The sequence below is a fragment of the Dipodomys merriami genome, unplaced genomic scaffold (assembly GCF_024711535.1).
Source record: "Dipodomys merriami isolate MVZ:Mamm:240054 unplaced genomic scaffold, mDipMer1.0.p SCAF_4, whole genome shotgun sequence".
NCBI classification, from domain to species: domain Eukaryota; kingdom Metazoa; phylum Chordata; class Mammalia; order Rodentia; family Heteromyidae; genus Dipodomys; species Dipodomys merriami.
The window spans coordinates 64659595-64679678 of NW_027205603.1; the positions used below are offsets into that span (position 1 = coordinate 64659595).

At 43.9% G+C, this 20084-nt stretch overlaps 1 protein-coding gene across 2 annotated transcripts in view; it reads left to right on the top strand.

The window, feature by feature from the left end:
* The window catches only part of Spag1 (sperm associated antigen 1), a 62051-nt gene that overhangs the window by 34612 nt on the left and 7355 nt on the right, over positions 1 to 20084 (top strand). For both annotated transcript variants that reach the window (XM_069991144.1, XM_069991145.1), the window contains 6 exons: positions 1978 to 2334; positions 2672 to 2771; positions 7888 to 8040; positions 13865 to 14031; positions 15236 to 15368; positions 17727 to 17853. In XM_069991144.1, coding sequence (XP_069847245.1) covers positions 1978 to 2334; positions 2672 to 2771; positions 7888 to 8040; positions 13865 to 14031; positions 15236 to 15368; positions 17727 to 17853 — 1037 coding nt within the window. The remainder of the gene's footprint in view (positions 1 to 1977; positions 2335 to 2671; positions 2772 to 7887; positions 8041 to 13864; positions 14032 to 15235; positions 15369 to 17726; positions 17854 to 20084) is intronic.

Consider the following 20084-nt stretch of genomic DNA (forward strand, 5'->3'; position numbering starts at 1 on the left):
ACACCAGCCTTGTATGAAGGTTTCACTTTCTCCAAATTCTTCCCAACATTTGTGTTTCTCTCGGTCATTATAGGCATCCTAGTGGGTGATGAGGTGGTGTCCCCTTTGGTTTGGTTTTCCATTTGCTTAATGACTATGTGGACTATCATTTTATGTGCTTGTTGGTCTTTTTGTTGTTTACTCTTCCTTTTTTTTCCCTTCCTTTCTTTCCCCTTCCCCATTCTCTCCTGCCTCCTTTCTTTCTGCACTCCTCTCCCCCTCTCCCCTCCCCCCTCCTCCTTTCCATCCCCTTCCACCTCTAACCCTTCCCTGCTCCTCTCTCCTTTTCCCCCTCCTGGGATTTGAACTCAAGACTTTACACTTGCTAGGAGATGCTCTACCACTTTGGCCACACAGCTCTCTCCCTTCCCCCCTTGTATCCTTCCCTTCCCTTTCTCCTTTTCCCCCTTCCCTTCTCTTCTTTTTATGGGATCTTGCTCCAGGTAGCTCAAGGGTAGCCTAGAATTTTAGATCTTCCTGCATTGGTCTCTCTACTGTCATTTTTTTCACCCAGCATCAGTTATTATGATCATTTTTATTTATCCTGTTAATATTTTATGTTGGAGCTACCTCTTCCCACCTGAGATGAATTCCTGCTTGACCAAGGTACACAATCCTTTTTAATACACTGTAGCTTCTTAGTATTTTGTTGAGATTTTCAAATCTACTGATTGCTCATACTATCCTAAGGTTCCACTATTGTTCTTTCAATATTCATTATTGTTGACTCTTTTTTTTTTTTTTTACCACCACACTCAGTTTCTAGGGCAACAGATCCTTATGGTTTCTCTCATTCCTAGGCATTCTTCCATCTACAATGGAGATTCTATTCTCATCCTTTAAGAGTATTTCTCCTTTGGAGGGTGACCCATTTACAGAAAACCTTTCATGAACTTTCAGGCCATCCTCTGATCTATATAGAGAGCCATCCCTTGAACAGCCCCTCTGCATTGGGGCATGAGTAAGTCATTATCCAGCGAGACTCGTGGGTCCTTCATGTTCCAGCCTGCTTCCCTCTCCTTGTAAGTTGCTCAGGAATACTTCAGTCTTTAGTTCAAATCCCAATTAGGCTGGCTTCTTGTTCTCTGGACTTGGACAAATTCCTTAGTGTCTTCCAGTGTCTCTCTTGACTGGTAAAGTAGGAAAGATACTACTTGCCATGAAATCAATGGGGTGCTGTGTCTAAGGATTTAGGCCTGTAGTAAGTTGTAAATAAAAGGATATGGGTGTGGTGGTAGCTGGAGGGTGATTCCTATTGAACCCGAGGCTCTATCTAGAAAATAACAAAAGCTTAAATAGGGCCGGAGGTGGAGCTCAATTGGTCGAGGGCTTGCCTATCCAGCGGGTGCCCAGAGTTCACCCTCCAGGCCCCTGGAGAAAACAAGACACAACCGCAGCCAAACCGTGCACCCTTCTTAAGGCTATCAATACCTGAGATCTTGGAAACAAATTCAGATTTTTAGTTTGAACAAGGCGGGAGTGGAAAATGGTCTTCTTAATACTTTCTTTAACTTTCAAATGCTGGGTGCATATCTTATGCAACTTCTTTGACACATTCACTTTGTGAATTCAAAGTCACCTTGGTTTTTAGTTTTCATTCTAATGCCCGTGTTTCACCCGGTCCTTTAAACTGGGGAGGTGCCCTGGCGTCGGGTGCGAACCAACGAGGGCTGGATTCTAGTGACCCGGCCTTGCTCTGCTGTGAGTGGAGGTGGGGGGACCGCCTCCCGAGCCGCGCGTCGCTGCCGGGCGGGCGCGGTGTCCTGGGGCGGCCGGGGCGGGAGCGCGGGAGGCCGGGGAACCCCGGGCTCCGCCCCGGGGCGGGCAGGCGGCCGCTCGGTTTCCCCGCGGTCCCGCCCCTCTGCGCCGGCCCACGGCCTCCGCGGTAGTCGGTGCGGGTGATGCCGCCGCTGACTTCCCGCATCCGCTTCCTCGCAGCGGCCCCGCGCGCCATGGGCAACATCCAGAAGAAGCTGTCGGGCAAAGGCGAGGGCGGCCGGCGGCCGGCCAGGGGCGCCCCGCGGCGGGGCCGGGCGCCGGGGCCGGGCGCGGGCGAGCGGGACGGGCCGAGGGCGACCTCCACGGCCGCCGGCGACGCCAACGGGCACCCGGGCAGCGGGCGGGGCGGCGGGGACCCCGCGGGGGCCCGCGCGCTCCCCAGCCCCGACCCCGGCCCCGGCGCCCCGGCGGACCCCGCCGGCCTGAAGAACCAGGGCAACGAGCTGTTCAAGAACGGGCAGTTCGCCGAGGCGGCCCGCAGGTACGCGGCGGCCATCGAGCAGCTGGAGCCCGCAGGTGGGTGAGCCCCGAGCGCCCTGCGCACCCCGCGGCCTGCCGGGCACCCCCGCGCCTGCCTTCCCGGTCACCGGGGGCACCTGGTGACCCGAGCCCGGTGGCAACACCCGGGAACGCAGCTCGCTCGCGGGGCGGGGGGCGGGGGGGCGGCCCAGCCGGGGACCAGGGCCCCGGCGAGGATCGGCGCGACCCAGGCAGGGCCCCCGCGCACCCGCGGGGCTCCGCAGTGCCCAGCAAGGCTGCGGGACTGCAGTGCCACCCCGACCGCTGTCGCAGTCCGCGGGTGATTTCTGTGATTCGGCTACTGGCTTTAACTGTATTACATTGTGATTTTTAGGAAGTGAGAGTGCAGATGCCCTAAGTATCTTGTATTCAAATAGAGCAGCCTGTTACCTAAAGGAAGGAAACTGCGGCGATTGCATTCAAGACTGTAACAGGTAAGCTGCAGGCTTTTGGCTTTGTCAGAGATCCTTACAATTTCCAGTGACTAAGGCAGGGCTGATGATAATCTGAATTTCCTGCCTAGGGGGCCTAACTTCTTAAAGACAGTTTGGAGAGGTGTGTTAGTTGATTGATAAATTAAAAATCTGTCAGCTTCACTCCCCAGAGTGCAGGCACTGCCCCTCCCTGATTCTTGCTCCGTCTTATCATTCTGGGCTTCTAGAGAAGCTAATCCGGTTGTAAGTCCGGAATGGCTTATCTTGGAAGCATGCTTTCCTCGGATCCTTTCCAGAGGGTACCTAATGGCTCAGTATAGTCTTCGAGATCACTGTAAACGATGCTGGCACCAGCTGGCTCCCCAAACGAGTTTTCTGGACCACTTCCTTCCCCTCCCCTCCCTGCTGTCCAGGCCTTTGCTCACCCTGAACTCAAAGCCTGGAATGCCTTTAGCAATCCCTGCCTGCCTGCTCTCCTCAGGCTCCCCGGCCATCCGCAGGGCTGTGATGACACTGGGTCACACCTAGAGGTCCTCATACCATCCACTGCAGTGGATTTCAGCTCCTCACAGGGCAGGACTGTTGTTGGTGCTCAGTAAGTTACCCGACAGGGTGAGTGAGTGGTGCATGAATAGAACATACTGTTTTCTTTAGTCATTAAGTGATGAGCCTGCCACAGAATCCCTTTGACAAGAAGTGACTATTAGTGCTTCTGAAAAAATAAGAAGTTGTGTCCTGGTGTGACTAATACAGCCATGGTTTTCTCCTGTTTGTTTTTTGTTTTTTTTAATGTAATTACCTAACGATCACCCCAGTACACTGCAGAAGCCCTAGACCAGACAGTGAATTATGTGGATACTCTGTTTCTAAGAGGAACTATTTATTTATTAGCTTACATTAACAACATATTTCTGTCATTGGCATTACCAGTTTACTTGGTGTGGGTAAATTTTGTATAGATCTGTGCCTACAGTATAAAATGAAAACTTGAGGAACTTGGGTTATTTTTTGGCTAGTCTTACATATACATATTTAACACAAATCATGTTTATATTTTGACTGGATCCCATCTACAGTGATGCTGGCGCATGTTAGTGATTTGTTCTGTTTTTTTAGGCTTTATGAACTGGTTGGTGTCAAGTTGGTAGTTTGAAATCTGCCGTGGCACAAGTGCTGATCCCAAGAAAACTGGCACCTGCCACAAATCTGGGCGCTTTTCCTTTTCCCTTTTATCTGAAAGCTTGTTAAACCTCTACCACTACCTATAATTAACTGACAAGACTTGTTAGATATCAGGCACATTAAGATGGTAGCCAACAGTCTTACAGCTCAAGTATCTATTTCTAATACATTATCCACAGACTGGTTTCAGGACCTGTATTGAGTGAAGTCAGGACTCCTTACTTAAAACTTGAGACCTCTGCCATGCACTGGTGGCTCATGTCTGTATACTAGCTACACAGGAGGCTGAGATCTAAGGATCAGAGTTCAAAGCTAACCTGAGTAGGAAAGTCCTTGAGGCTTGTATCTCCAATAAGCCACTCAGAAAAAGTCGGAAGTAATGCTATGGCTCAAATGGTAGAGTACTAGCCTTGAGAAAAAGAATCTTGTTACTATGCCCAGGCCCTGAGTTCAAGCCCAGGAGCAGCGTGTGCATATGCACACACACACACAAAATCACATAAACTTGAGACCTCTAGCCGAGCATGGTGCTGCACAGCTATAATTCTAGCACAGAGAAGGTTGTGGCAGGAGAATTTTGAGTTCCAGGCCAGCCTGGGCCACCTAGCAAGACTCTGAATTAAAAACAAATCTTAACACTTGAGACCTCTAAAGTTAGGACTGAAGTAGCTTTACTTTGACCTTAAGTGAAATTGCTTAAGGAGCTATCATATTCTGGCTAAAATTGTGTTTCAGTGTCAATTGGGATGAAATAAAAGATGAGACTGCAGGCTGATATCCAGGGAAGCTAGATGTAGGGTTGGTTCTGGGCGAGAGGACAGGAGGGAGGTGAGAGAGGGAGGCTGGGCATCAGTTTAGATAGCTATCCTTAGGTAACAGCTGTGTGCTGGGCCAAGGAATCTTGCTGTGCTGGTCAGTGTTGACTTGCACACAGGCCGACCTACTTAAATGTCTCCTTGATAGCAGGCAAATGAGGCCCAGCAGGATGGGCAGGGAGCCCAAAGGGTGGTGATGTTATCCAAAGTTGGGATTCTCAAAAGTTATTTTAATGCCAGAGAAGCCATGAAATTGGGAGACTTGTTAGGTCTTGAGTAAGTTCTGGTTGAAAAGTTGTCTGTGTCTGTTTTTATGATTGGGTGTATTTTTTTTCTTTAATAGAATTTAAATTCAAAATCTCATATTCATTTTCAAGATTAAGGGAAAAAAGATGCAATAACTGTTGGATTTACTGTGCTAAGAAGTGCAAAAAAATTAAGCATCCCACTTCATGAAGTTTAGATCCCAATGTAGTTGGGGCCATTTTGGTTGGATAAAGGGCACCTTGAGTATTGGAAGTGTGCATGATCTGGAGGTATTTGTGTAGTTACACTGTCCTCAGCAGTAACCCACGCTGGCTTTAAGGCCGTGATGTGACAATTCATCCAGATGTCCAGGCATCCAGTGTCTAGTGCTTTGACTTAGTTGATTTTTAACTTCATTTTCATAAGAACTTTAATTACCAAAGTAACACATGCCCATGAGAGAAAACAAAATGTAAAAAGCCAGCATAACACAAATGGGGATTGTTGAGATAACTCACAATGCTTATAACTTGGGCACAGCGAAACTGGTTGTTTTCCAAAGCAATGAAGCCACTTCAGTTTAGTGGCAACCCTGGAGTCATTTCTGAGGTACAGAGTCCAGATCTCAGCTGAAGGTGATGTGGAGATCTGGGAAGGAGTGGCAGGTGACTCAGTTTCTTCATGGGCGGCGTGTGTGCTTGTGTGCTTGTGAGTAGTAGGAGGTAGGAAGAATGCAGCTCCGAGGGCTCCCTCATAGGTGTTTCCTGAGTCTCACATGGCAAGGTGTTAATGTAGGGCTGGGAACCTGGCTAATTAATGATGCTCAGGACAGGCAATGAACTTGGCCTACAGGAAGCTTCTGTTCAAAAGACCTGACAGGTTGCATGTTACAGAAACCTGAGTAACCTCACCTGCATGATAAACCGATTAATACTTACCTGAGTGGCAAGAGACTTTGCTGCCTGGAAAGTAACAGCTTGCCCACTCTCTCTGTCTCTTTCTCTCTTACTCTCCTCTTTCTCTTGGTGTCTTTCTTTTCTTTCTTTCTTTTCTTTCTTTTCTTTTCTTTTCTTTCTTTCTTTCTTTCTTTCTTTCTTTCTTTCTTTCTTTCTTTCTTTCTTTCTTTCTTTCTTTCTTTCTTTCTTTCTTTCTCTTGTCTCTGTCTTTCTGACTCTGTCTCTGTCTCTGTCTCTCTCTTCTCCCTCTCCTCTCTTTCCTCTCTCTATTCTCTCTCTCCTCTCTCCCCTTGCTCTTTCTTGTTTTTACCCAGGCAAGTTAGTAAATTATATATAAACAGCTAATGTTATACAGGTTAGTAAAAGGCAAACCTGCAATCTCTGACATGGACAGTGCGCTGTGAGGTATAGAGGCCATGGACTCTTACGGGTTTCTTCATGAAGGACCTCTCTACTTCTTCACATCATTTTGTTCAACAAAAAGCTTATTAGTTTTCACACATAAAGTCTATTTTTTTTTTGCTCGTCCAGGGCCTTGAACTCAGGGCCTAGGTACTGTCCTTAAACTTTCTTTTTGCTCAAGGCTAGTGTTCTACCTCTTGGGCCATAGCTCTACTTCCTGCTTTTTGGTGGTTAATTGGAGATGAGTCTAAGTGGTTTTCCTCACTAGTTTAGATTACAGGCATGAGCCCTATAAATAGTCTTTTGGTTGCATGTTTATTTCAGATAGTATTAAAGTAGCTCTAAACAGTTACTTCAAGGCTGAATGTGATAGTGCATTCCTGTCATTCCAGCTACATAGAAGGTGGACATTGGAAGGATTGAGATTGGAGGCCAACTCTGGCAAAAGGTTTCTCTAGATCCCATCTCAGCAAACCTTTGTGTGCGCGCACATGTGTGTGCATGTGTGTGCGTGCGTGCTGCTTGCCTCTGTAATAATCCCAACTACATGGGTTGCATAGGTAGAAAGGATCTAGATCTGGGGCTAGCCTTGGGCAAAATGAGATTCTACCTGAAAAATAACTAAAGGAAGAAAAAGAAAAAAACAAGGTCTGGGCCCATTGACTTAAATAGTAGAGTGCTTGTCTGGCAAGCGTGAAGTCCTGCGTTTAAAATTTAGAACCACCAAAACAAACAAAACCAGAATATAACCTCAAGCTGTATGTATCTTCAGTGATATGGAAAGCACTCCAAAGATACAAACGCACAAAATTTCATGACTTCTAAGAAATCAGCATATGTTTAGTTCCTTAATCTCCTTCTGTTCTATTTTGAGACTTTTTTGGAAAAAATATGAGTTATGTTTATTACCATGTTACAAAATGTACGAAGTTGGCCCTGATAGGAAAAAATAAAGGAGAAAGGGTGGAAAAGGAGAGAAGGCAAAAATGATGCTGTATCATATACAACAAGGTTTTATTTTAATTAACAGTGGTTAAGTTTTTGCCAGAATTGAGGACATGAACCAAATTTAAAATGCTGATATGAAACAGCATTAAAACACAATTTATGCATATAGTACTTTTAACACCTTTCTAGAGAAGTGATTTTCAAAATGTTTCTGTGGTTCTGTACTGAGATGCCTTCTTAAATACATGGATGCAAGTAAAAATGTTCCTTTTAATCTTACAATAATATGAACCAGTTGGAAACTTGCTTTCATACTGGGCTCAACGGAACTAATATGAACTTGATTGCTTGATCTGTTTTTTGTTTTTTTGTTTTTTTTGTTTTTTTGTTTTTGCACTGTTACTTGGTTAACTCTCCTGTTTGCTGTGTTGCCAGGTCTCTGGGATGAAATCTCCAATATGTAGATACTTGAGAATCTGGTGATGCAGTATATATATAATCAGTTGAGAATTAAAAGAAAATGGTTTCCAAGATCAATCATATGCAATACTATTGTTTTTTGTGTAGGGCTCTGGAGCTCCATCCATTTTCCATGAAACCTCTCCTGCGACGAGCAATGGCCTATGAAACTTTAGAGCAGTATGGGAAAGCGTATGTGGATTACAAAACAGTGCTGCAAATAGACTATGGCATCCAGCTAGCAAATGACAGTATTAACAGGTAATTTATACCAGCTAGTTAGTATCTAATTGTCTATGATGGATTCATTTTTTTCCCCTTCCCTCTCATTCAAGAACTGGGTCCCTGCGCAACTGCGTTGGCAGATACTCATTTCTTATGAATGACTGTCTTCTTTTACTCATTAAGACCTCTGCTCTCCTCTCCCTAACTTAATTTCCAACTAGCCCATCATATGGGGTAGCTTATGGGTTAACTTACAGAGTGAGCTACTTTTATACTTTTATATTTGCTTATAGAATAAGCAACTTTTATACCTTTACACTTCCATATTTGTTTTTTGGTCCTTTTATTACTGTGTAGTAGATTTTGTTTACTAACATGCATGCAGCTCACACATGCTGCTTAAATATCTATGCTGCTAGCAAGGTGTTTTCAGAGATGGTGTAAATCAGGACTGAGTGTAGGCCAAGGTCTGGAAATGTAGTGAGAACTGCCATGCTGAACCTTCCTGCAGGGTATGTAAGTGGTGGAAACATATCTGTTCCAGTGTCTTCATGAAACCACTCAGATGTTTTATTTGGCTTTGGGAAATAGACCCTCACCTGGGAGTATTATTTATAATGGTGGGCTAGCAGAGTTTGGATCTTAATTTATATCATGCTTAACTTACCTCCTGAGAATGGGAAGGCTGCAAGTTTCAGACTGGAGGGCTGAGACATGTAGCCCAGTGGTAGCACACATATCCGAGGTTCTGGCTTCCATCCCCAGCAACCTGAATATACGTGAAAAAAGTCGCAGACATCATAAATTGCCTCCAGATGAAATGACATAGACACATTACATAGGGTTGGATAAAACATTCCCAGTTGTACAACCTATTTCCTGATCTCATTTGTCAAAGTGTAACTTCTCAAGTATTTATGGGCCGTGCTGTGCCCGTGTGGGTTCAATGTGTAATCTCCACCTTTCAGCAAAGTAGAATATAGTTGAGGGAACACAGTGTTAGGCAGCTACCCCACGTAGGACAGTGTGTTAGATAGTGAGGTTGGGGATTGAAGAGAGGCGAAGCCACGTGTGGGTATGGTCAAGCTGCTCTGTGGTGGCATGGTGTTGGAAGGGTGCAGTGGGGACCCCAGAAAACCTTAAGACAATGATAGAAAATGAGAGCAGTGTATGTCATGTGCATTCGTTTTAAAGTCATGGTCTGCCTTCCCCCGTGCTCCCAATGTGTGCGCAGAACTGACAGCTATTCCCTGGAGCTTCGGCTTGGTAGTCGTGCAGAACCTATCTGATCCCAGTCTGAGGAGAAGAAAGACATAGGCAAGTTGGACATCCCTAATTCTGAAAATCTGAAGTCTTCGAGTGCTCCAAAATTTGAAATCTCTGAAATGCCTGCACTACACCACGAGTAAAACTCCACACCTGACCCCATGTTGATAGGTCATGGTCAGAAAGCAGGCACACAAAAAGTATCGTAGAAGATGACTTTTAGGCCATGTTTAGAAGGTATATTTGACACAAGTCAGGTTTAGACTCAGTCTCCTCCTAAGTCATCTCTTTGTACCTTTGCAAATAATTCTAAAAGCTGAAGAAAAAAATCTAAAATCGGAAACTCTTTTGAATCCCAAGCACTTTAAAAATAGGGGATTTCTGCCTGTGTTGGTCATCTGTGGTGAAGTGGCATGGAACGGGGGGGGGGGGGTCAGGAGGAAGTCTCCCCTGGTACTGCCCAGCCCCCCAGCCCTCCCAGGCTGCCTGTTACCTGATGCTTACTACGTGCCTGAGGCCCAATCCCCATGTACTCCTTCTGGAGAAGACTTGCTTTCCTGTGGGCACTGCCTTTCCCTGCTCTGCAGCTCTTCTGTCTCCCACCCCTCCACCTTAAACCATTACTCAGAGCCCCATAACCCTGGCCACTTTGCCTTACCCATACATAAGGTTTGTACTTTCTCCCTTTCTCCACATCATTTTGTCCCATTCTTGCCCTGCTATTTTATTGGGCACTTTTTTTTCTTTTTTAATTTTCTTGTAAAGGTGATGTACAGTGGTGTTACAGTTACATGTGTGTGTGGTATTGAGTACATTTCTTGTGGAACATTGTTACCCCCCTCCCTCCTTTTCTCCCTCTTTCCCTCCCCCCTTGACTCCCCTCCCTGCCAAGTTGTACAGTTCATTTCCAACATGGTGTCTTTCGAGCATCACTGTTGCATTGGTTCACCCTTCGTCCTTTGTCTCGCTATTTTGTTATCCTCCTTCCCTTCCCCAGATCAGACAAACTTGGGCACTTCTTGATGTTAGGAACTGCAGTAAATCCATCTTCCTGGCTGCAGTACCTCAATGGAAATGCGTTGACTGAAGTGTTCTCCCACAGGGAAAGCAGAGTGTACTTTGCTTTGAGCTTGCCCCACGGCCTGGCAATTGGAGAAAAAGCAGGATCTCCTCCAGAACAGGAGGCCTGAAGATACTGAGATACCTGGGAAGCTGGTAGAGAGGAATGGCCTTATCACAGGAGATTCAGGAAACCAAGTAGAGGCTAAATGTTTGTAGTAGCTGGTATGAAGGGCAAAGTGTATCTTGAGACCACGATTACGCTACTTTTTCAACTTCCTGCTTATGCTTAGTGGTATTTAGTAAGCCAGTATTGTGTAATAATCACCTCATTCCAACACATTTTCATCACTCCAAAGGAAACCCTCTACCTCATTCAGCTTCCCATTCTGCTCCCCCCAACCCCCATACTCTTGACAACCACTATCTTGTTTTCTGTGGATTTATCCGTTCTGGATATTTCCTATAAATAGAGTCATCAACTATGTGACTTCATGTTTAACTTACTCAGCATAATGTTCTCTCAAGCTTTATCCGTGGTGTGGCAAGTATCAGTATTTCATTTATTTTTATTTTTTTAAATTTAATATGTATTTTATTGTAAAGATACTGTACAGAGGGGTTACAGTTACATGAGTAAGGTAGTGAGGACATTTCCTATTGAGCTTTCTTACCCCCTCCTTTGTTTTTTTCCCCTACCATCCCGTCCCTCCCCACATTCTCAACTCCCCCTCCCCTCACCACACCAACGTTGTAAAGTTAATTTTCAACTTAGTGTCTTGTACATCTCATTGTTACAGTGGGTCAACCTGTATCCTTATTTCAGCATTTTATTTCCCTTCTCTTCCCCAAATTAGAAAAATGTAAAATGTATGTACAAGATACAGGGCACCAGAATCAAATACAGGGAAAATGGGTTATATCATGGGGGAAGAACGTAGAAAAGAAACAAAAAGGAAGTGGCGCCGTAGCTCAAGTGGTAGAGCGCTCACCTTGAGCTGAAGAGCTGAGGGACAACGCCCAGGCCCAGAGTTCAAGCCCCATGACTGACAAAAAAAAATCACATAGGGGGCTGGGAAGGTGGCTCAGTGCTAGAGCGCCTGCCTTGCATGCACGAGGCCCTGGGTTCGATTCCTCAGCACCCCATCAAAAAGAAAAAAAAGCTGGAAGTGGCGCTGTGGCTCAAGTGGTAGAGTGCTAGCCTTGAGCTGAAGAACTGAGGGACAGACAGCACCCAGGCCCAGAGTTCAGGCCCCACGACCGGACCCCCCCCAAAAAATCACATAGTATATGATAAGTACATTAAAAACAACAGCAACAAGATAAAACTTCTTGTGTCCCTATCTTGGGGTTCATTTTGTTTAGCATCATCTTATATGGTCATATGTGCATAGTTTATGATTTTTTCTGCTCATTTCATTTATTTTTATAGTTGAATCCATCACATACATGATATGTCACAACATGTTTGTCCATTCATTAGTGGATAAATACTTTCGACTGGCTGTTGTGAATAGTGTGCTGAGAATCATGGGTGTTTGTTTGCATACCTGTTTCAGTTCCTTTTGCTATATACAAAGCAGTAGAGTTGTTGACTACATAGTAATTCTGTGTTTAACTTTTTGAGGTTTTTTTTTTTTTTTTTGGTCAGTCATGAGTCCTGAACTCTGGGCCTGGGCACTGTCTCTCAGCTCTTCAGCTCAAGGCTAGCGCTCTACCACTTGAGCCACAGTGCTACTTCCGGCTTTTTTTGCTTATGTGGTGCTGAGGAATCGAACCCAGGGCCTCATGCATGTGAGGCAAGCACTCTACCACTGAGCCACCTTCCCAGCCCAACTTTTTGAGGTTTGTATTAGATCATGTATATGTACTCAAAAAAGTTCTTTCATACCAACTTTTAAGACAGGCATTTTTAGGGCTGAGGGCATGGTTTAAGTAAGAGAGTTCCTACTTAGCAAGTAAGAGGCCCTGAGTTGTTTTAAACCCTTGTACTGCCCTCCCCCCTCTGCAAAAACAGATGGTCATTTTGTAGTTGAATGGTCTCTGTTGGTGTGTTATTCTATAAGGCAGATGAGGAGGTTTTGGTTTTGCCCTATATTTTTAGATAAAATATTTTAAAAGTTTCATCATTCCTTTGTGAATTCCATGTTTATTTCCTTTTCCATCTATTTCAGTCCATTATGGAAAACTTGACATCAGCAATTTCTTTTTATTTTAATTTAGACATCTGTGCTTATTTTATTTCTGTCTTCCATTAACCATATTCCTTTCTTCTTCTCCAGGAATCTTAATATGTTAAATTCCCCTGCATATCCTTATTTCCTCCCTGGCAACAAATACATCATCTCTTTTCAGCTGCTTCTTCCTTCCTCTCTACTGGTAATACAAGTTTTGTTTAAAATTTCCTTTTTTTTTTTTTTTTCCAAAATCTACTTTTTTCTTCTGTGATGATGGGTGGTTATACATTAATTTTCAAATTTACCCTTTTACACTAAAATGAGATATAGTTATAACAGACAAAGTTTACCATTGAAATTTCAGTTGAATAAATGGGAGGAAAGTATGTATACTAAAGTTGTCTGTATATAACTATAATTTCACACAAATAGTATATGAGATTATAGATGTCAGCTAAATGCATTGTACTAATTACTAGTTAACTTGTTCAGTCTTGGGAAATGCTGTTTTAAGTCAGATTCATCACAGGACATAATTCAATTTTGTTTTTAAATCTAAGTGTGGCATTGTATATGTTTAAAATAATAATGATAGGATAATCAAGGACATAAATCTGAGTTTTATGCTGGTAATTACTAAATGTCATTAGGATAAATTCTCTGGAGGTAGGCTCCAGTATCTTACTTTTCATGTTTATTCATATGAAAGAAAATAGATGAGCAGTTTTAGAAAGGAAAAAGTACCAAGGAGGAGTAGCTTAACCACATGGGAATGATTAAAGAAGAAGCTGGTCCTCACCTGCTGTTAGCTCCAGTTTCCCCCAGTTGGTGCATTGAAATCTCATGGGACTTCTGATTATTCCCAAGAGGAATGCCTTATGAATTTAGTAAGCATTAAAGAATATGAAGGACGTTTCTTTTAGGCCTCCTACATTTTAATTTCATGTGTCACTTCTTCAAAAATTGAATTTTATTGAGCATATATTGCATTTTTTAAATAAAAAAGCAATGAAAAGGTCTTAATATTTTCTTTTGATGAGAAAATGGTCTAGTAGGCATGGTTGTATGCATCCACTAATCCCAACTATTTGGGATGCTGAGGCAGGAGGAGCACTGGTTGGAGTCTAGTCTGGACAACACAGCAAAGTAGTCTGTCTCAAAGTAAAATAGAGCTACAACAATGAAGAGACAATGGTTACATCATTAAAGACAACTTTTTACAGTAATTTCAAAACTAGCTCAAAACTGTGTTTTCTACAAGGAAGTATACTTAGGTATGGCACCTGCTATCTTGATCTGACCTTCAAAAGTATAAAAAGCAAATCTTGATTAATAGAGAAAACTCATTTCCTTTTTAGAATAACAAAAATATTAATAGAACTAGATGGACCAAATTGGCGAGAGAAGCTGCCACCCATTCCTACTGTGCCTACTTCTGAGCCATTTCGAGCTTGGTGTCCGGCAGCAGAGATGACCCCAGATCAAGCAGTTGAGCCCAGCGGCCATCCCCCACCAAGCATTCCAGGTGTGTTGGGGGAGGGGACCTCCATTCTCTATTTCCGGGGGCTTCTGGAGTCCTGTGCACATTTCCTGAGTAAAGCAGAGAAGAGCCTGGAACTCTGGAACCAGATCTGGCTGACACCCCCCCTCCCTCCCCTGGGATGCCTCCCCTCCTTCTCCCTTTCTTTACCCACTCTTAAGTTGCTTTCCCCCTCCCATGTCTTAATATGAGGAAAGGGGAGAACAGGAGTAATATTTTAGCAGACAGTTCTCAGGAATAAATGGAGATAATAATGTATGTTATGTGCCCTAGTAGGCTGCGCACGTGACAGAGGTAGCAAGCAGATAGAGATTGGTGTGTGTAAAACACTAAAATATATAGCAGGCAAATTAGGGAGCAGAGCTGGCATCCACTTGAAGCTTTAGGGTTTGCTTGACAATATTCATGAAATAGTTACTGAGCCAGAGGCTGGAGATACTTGGATCCCTGTTTCCTACACCAATCCCACTATACCTGTAGCTTAGTGAAAGGTACAAAGTGCCTCATGTACTCTTGTCACAATGCTGTTCCAGGCAGCGTGCTTTGCGTTGAGGCCATAGGAATCACTGTGGTGGTGCTTGTGAATTCACAGGAGCAGCCATGTTTGAGACTCCACCTCTTCTCCTGTAGTCCTCTGTGTCCTGGAGCTTTATTTGATTCTCCCATCTCTAAAAACAAGATGTGCCATTATAGATAACATGGCATAATTTCTCATATTTTATTTTCTACTTCAAAAACGTTAGTGGTTGGGGCTGGGAAGGTGGCTCAGTGGGAGAGTGCTTGCCTTGCATGCAAGAAGCCCTGGGTTCGATTCCTCAGCACCACATAAGCAGAAAAAGCCGGAAATGGGGCTGTGGCTCAAGTGGTAGAGCACTAGCCTCTAGCTGAAGAGTTGAGGGACAGCGCCCAGGCCCAGAGTTCAGGCCCCACGACTGGACCCCCCCTGCCCCCCCAAAAAAGAAGGAAAATGATAGTGCTGCAATTATATAATTACTTTTACTTATAGCCATGTTGTCTTTTACTCTGTATATAAAGCTTTTGCTCCATTTGGATTTGTTCTGTAAATGTTGTGCACTGAAGTGGTACTTCAGATTTTGAAGAGATAATTCATTATCTCTTCTCTTTCTCTCTTTCTCTCTCCATCCTTACCTCTTTTCCCTCCTTGCTTCTTTTTCCTTCTCTCCCATAGATGAAACAAAGTTTAAAGCCCTAAAGGAAGAAGGAAATCAGTATGTAAAGGACAAGGACTACAAAGGTGCTCTTAGTAAATACAGTGAGTGCTTGAAGATTAACAACCAAGAATGTGCCATATATACAAACAGGCAAGTTTGTAATTTTATATGTCTTACGTTCATAATTTCAGTTATTCTAAAAATAATCTTTAATACTTAATACAATTATTAAATTATAGTACAATTAATAATTAAATTATATTAATACACTTAATTGCCAAAGCTTTTTTTTCTTTTATATGGTTCTAGGAATCCATTTGGCAAGTTGTTCTAGTGAGTTTTTGTGAGAGAGGTGGGCCTTGGGCGCTGTGGAGGGGTTGGGGAGCTGAAGTGTGGGATGGATTAGGGTCTGATACCTGTTTCCGGGTTCCTGTGAGCTGTGTTTTGCTTGAGTTGGTGCCGCATTCACTCAGCACTTTGTGGCTGACTGTCCTCTTGCTATAGCAAGCCAGGCAAGAGTGGGAACCAATGGCTTTTCAAAATAGTGTTTTAGGGATCAATGCTCTCACCCCTTTTTTGAGTGGTACTGGGGTTCAAACTCAGGAACTTGTGCTTCCTAACAGGTGTTCTACCCTCTGCTTTTTTTTGCTTTCTTTACTTTTCGAATAGAATCTCAAATTTATGTCTGGGGCAGTCTGATCCCATATAGCTGGGATGACAGACATGTGCCACCATATTCAGCTTTCAGTTACTTGAGATGGGATCTCCCTGGCTTCTTGACCCTGCTGGATTTGAACTACAGCTCTTCTGATCTCTGTCTTCTGAGTACTTAGGATTACAGGTGTGAGCCACTCCTGCTGATTGGCAATGTTCTTCTTTTTAAAATCTGAGGGGTTGAGGGGAAGGACCAACATCTTTCATAATGTACAGCAAGAACAGGAACAGAGCGTTTTAGAATGCTGCTTTGGTGTCATCTTCACCACAAATGGTGAAAGATGCCTCTAAAATGTGGTGATTTAGAGTCTTTTAGGCATGAGTAGAGTCTCTTTGACAGGAAGAATGAAGGCTAGCTTCCTGATGTTTTCTGAGAATATTTCAGATAAGGTCTTGACATAATTGCTCACCAAGTTTTTTTTCTTTTTTCTTTTTTTTGGGTCCGGTCGTGGGGACTGAACTCTGGGCCTGGGCGCTGTCCCTCAGCTCTTCAGCTCAAGGCTAGCGCTCTACCACTTGAGCCACAGCGCCACTTCTGGCTTTTTTTTCTTTTTGCTTATGTGGTGCTGAGGAATCGAACCCAGGGCCTCAGGCATGCAAGGCAAGCACTCTACCACTGAGCCACCTTCCCAGCCCCTCACCAAGTTTTTTGTACATATTTTCCTCTGGTGGCAACTTTTTCTTCTTTTTGCCAAAAAATATCATCATTGACAGTAGCAGATGTTTTTCTTTCCTTCTCCTCCAGCCTCTGGCAGAGGGCAGCCTCTGGGCCACTGTTCCCTAAGTTCCCTTCTCCCTGACTGCAACTCTCTTCTCTCTGCAGACTTTTCTGACTCCAGTTATCTCAGGGTACAGGTCTCGAGCCCTGATCTGTTCCATGCGCTCTGGAGGCCATGGCATCCCGCCCCTTACCCAGCATCATTTCTACCTAGTCATGTTACCTCCCACCTCTCTAGCTTCTGAATTCTAGTTGGGACCCCCCACTTCAGCCTCTGGCCTCAATCTCCCAGCAAGCTGGGACAGGCCTATCTTCTAAACATTCCTTCAGCATGACCAGTCTGCCCCCTCCCCATCACTCCTGCTATGGGCCAATGTCACCTCCTGCAAGATGTCTGCAATACCTCCACGGTACCCCTGCATGTTCTTCCCTCATTTCATTCTCCACCTTGTAGCTGCAGTGATCTTTCTAAGACACGGCGGGCATGTCAGCCCCTATTACAAACCTTTCAGAGGACCTCAGTTAGACTCAGAATACAGCCCAGCCTCAGCCATGATGTACAAATACCTTTATGATCTGGCCTGTCCTCCCAGCCCCGTGCCTGCACTCCAGCCATGCAGGGGTTTTTGTTGTTTTTTTTTTTTTTGGTCAGTCCTGGGGCTTGAACTCTGGACCTGGGCACTGTCCCTGAGCAACTTTTGCTCAAGGCTAGCATTCTATCACTTGAGCCACAGTGCCACTTCTGGCTTTTTCTGTGATTAAATGGAGATAATAGTTTCATGGACTTTCCTGCCCAGGCTGGTTTTGAACCAAGATCCTCAGATCTCAGCCTCCTGAATAGTTAAGATTACAGGCGTGAGCCACAGGCGCCAGGCTGGATTTTCTGAACTCATCTATAGTGCTGTGCTGTTCTGCCATAGGTCTGTGTCCTGCTTTTTATTCCTCACCTCCTCAGCCCAGAGCCTTGGCAACACATCATTCTCACTTTTTGTGGTATAAAAGACTTATTGAGTTGTTTGATTTTCACTGCTATCTTTAGCGCTGCTAATCCTGCATTCCCTACTGTATTATGCTAGAGCTCTCTGTTACTTGAAGCTGGGCCAGTTTGAAGAGGCAAAGCAGGACTGTGACCAGGCGCTTCACATCGATGGTGATAATGTGAAAGCGTGCTATAGGCGAGCGCTCGCTCAGAAAGGACTCAAGGTGAGGACATCTGCCTTTTCCTGGGTAAATTTCAGCCCTGAACAAACCACATAAGTAAGTCTCAGGATCATGGAATGTTGATTAAATCCTAGCACTACACCAACCTGTCCTAAAACTTCAGTCAACTTCCAATTTCTCCCTTAACTATACATGTGGAGCAGATACTTTTAAAGATGGTTCCAGTTCAAAATTCAGACTCATTCTCTAGTCTTCTAAGGAGAGTGTATTACCATTGGTTTACTTTAACACACAAGAAGGTTTGTCAATGTATTGCTAAAATCCTCAAGTAACGCAATGGAGAGGGCATGAGGGAAAGGATCTGGATGGAGCCTGGACCATCCAGCGCCAGTTGGTAGAGACAGATAAGGGATTTGGAAGCTTGTAGTGACCTGAGCCTTAGCTGGAGTAAGTCAGTGAGGGACTACAGAAGGACTTTTTTCCCCAAGAAACTATTGAAACCTCTTTGTATAACTACTAAAGATTAATAATAATAACAATAATAATAAATAAAACTGCACCATTCTTTTCAAAGAAAGAGGGTGTTGCATAATTATCCTTATACTGGTTTTCTGCATGGAACTCTTAGTCAGTGAGTATTCACGTATGTAGAAAATATCAACATCAGGAAACCCAGAAAACATTGGAAAATATATTTCCTGAAACATTTAAAAAAACTTATTAAGATTTAACAAAAAATATGTTTTTACTTTTAAAAGTATATTTTTATAAAGTAGTTGTACAGATAGTTGTACAGAGGTTCCTATTCAATAAATCAGTTTGTGAATACATTGCATCTTGATCATTCTTTGTGTCTCTCTGCCTTTCATCATTCTCCACCATCTCTCCCAGTCCAGGTCTTCCACTGAGTTTTCCTAGTTTCATTGGATATGTATTGAATATTGTGACTTCATTCTCTTCTCTTCCCTTCCTGTCAAAATTTTATTTTTTTCATTGTCATTAAAAAGTTTATGTACAGAGGGGCTACAGTTACTTAAGTCAGTTAATGAGCTCATTCCTCTTTGGACAATGTCACCCCTTTCCTCGCTCTCTTCCAGTTTTTCCCTCTTATCCCCAGCCACAGTCTTAACATTCATTTTCAACATAGTGTCTAGTGAGTACCATTGCTGCATTGGTTCACCCCTCGTCCCTCCATTTCCGTGCTCTCACTTTGTAATTGTGGTGATCACTGACTTTTGCAAGTTCCCTGTGTCCTTTGGCAATATCACCCTCCCCACCCATCTAGGCAAGCATTCATCTGATTTGTCACTATAGTTTTGCTGCTTTTTAGTACTATTATAAAACGACCACTCTGTGAGTTTTTTCAGTCAGTACTATATAAGATTCATCCATACTGTATGGATGTGATTATTCCTTTTTATTACTGAGTTGTACAAATATACCAGTCTCTATAGTCATGCATTCAACAGTCCTTTAGCTTGCGTTCAGCCTGGAACTGTTATAAATAAAGCTTCTTTGATATTCTTAGACTTTTTTTAATGGACTTGTGTGTGTATCTTGCAGTAGGAGACCAGGTGTGTGTAGGATGTGGGAATGGAGAGAGATGATCAGGTCCAGTTGAGGTTGGGAGGCCTTGCGGAGGAGGCTGGTCTATCCTGGAGGTGATGGGAGCCACCAAAGGGGGAGAAAGGAAATGATGACATGATAGTTGTTTCAGGGAAGGCATGAACAAAGATCAGAAAGGCATCTCCCATAGAGTAGGAAGATGAGAGGCCATTTAGGTGGCATTTCTCAAGATTCAAAGTCTGAGGTTGAGGCAGATTGGTTTCTCCTCAGGCCACAGTCTTCACAGTCTTGCCTCTGGGTATGTGTCCCTGTCCACACTTAACACTTATAAGGATACCAGTCATATTGCACTAGGGCCTATCCTCTAATGAGCTAATTTTAACTTGATTACCTCTTTCAAGACCCTCTGCCCAAGTATATTATATTCTAAGGTATTGTTTAAATGTCCACGTTTGAATTTGGGGGTGGTACAAACAAAATTCAAATCATAATGGAAGGACAGGAATTCATTCAAGGTTGTGTGGGATGGGTTGGCAGAAAATAGCCGTGGAAGTGACTGGGGGCAGGAGAGGCCTCGTGGCTGCGGGATGCAGGGTGGCGATGGAGGGTGCACAGGAGTGGGGACAGGCTCCTGAGGAAGAGTGGTTTTGACCTGCTTAGTTTTGAGATACTTGATCCAGGTCTATCACTGAAGGGGCAGCATTTAG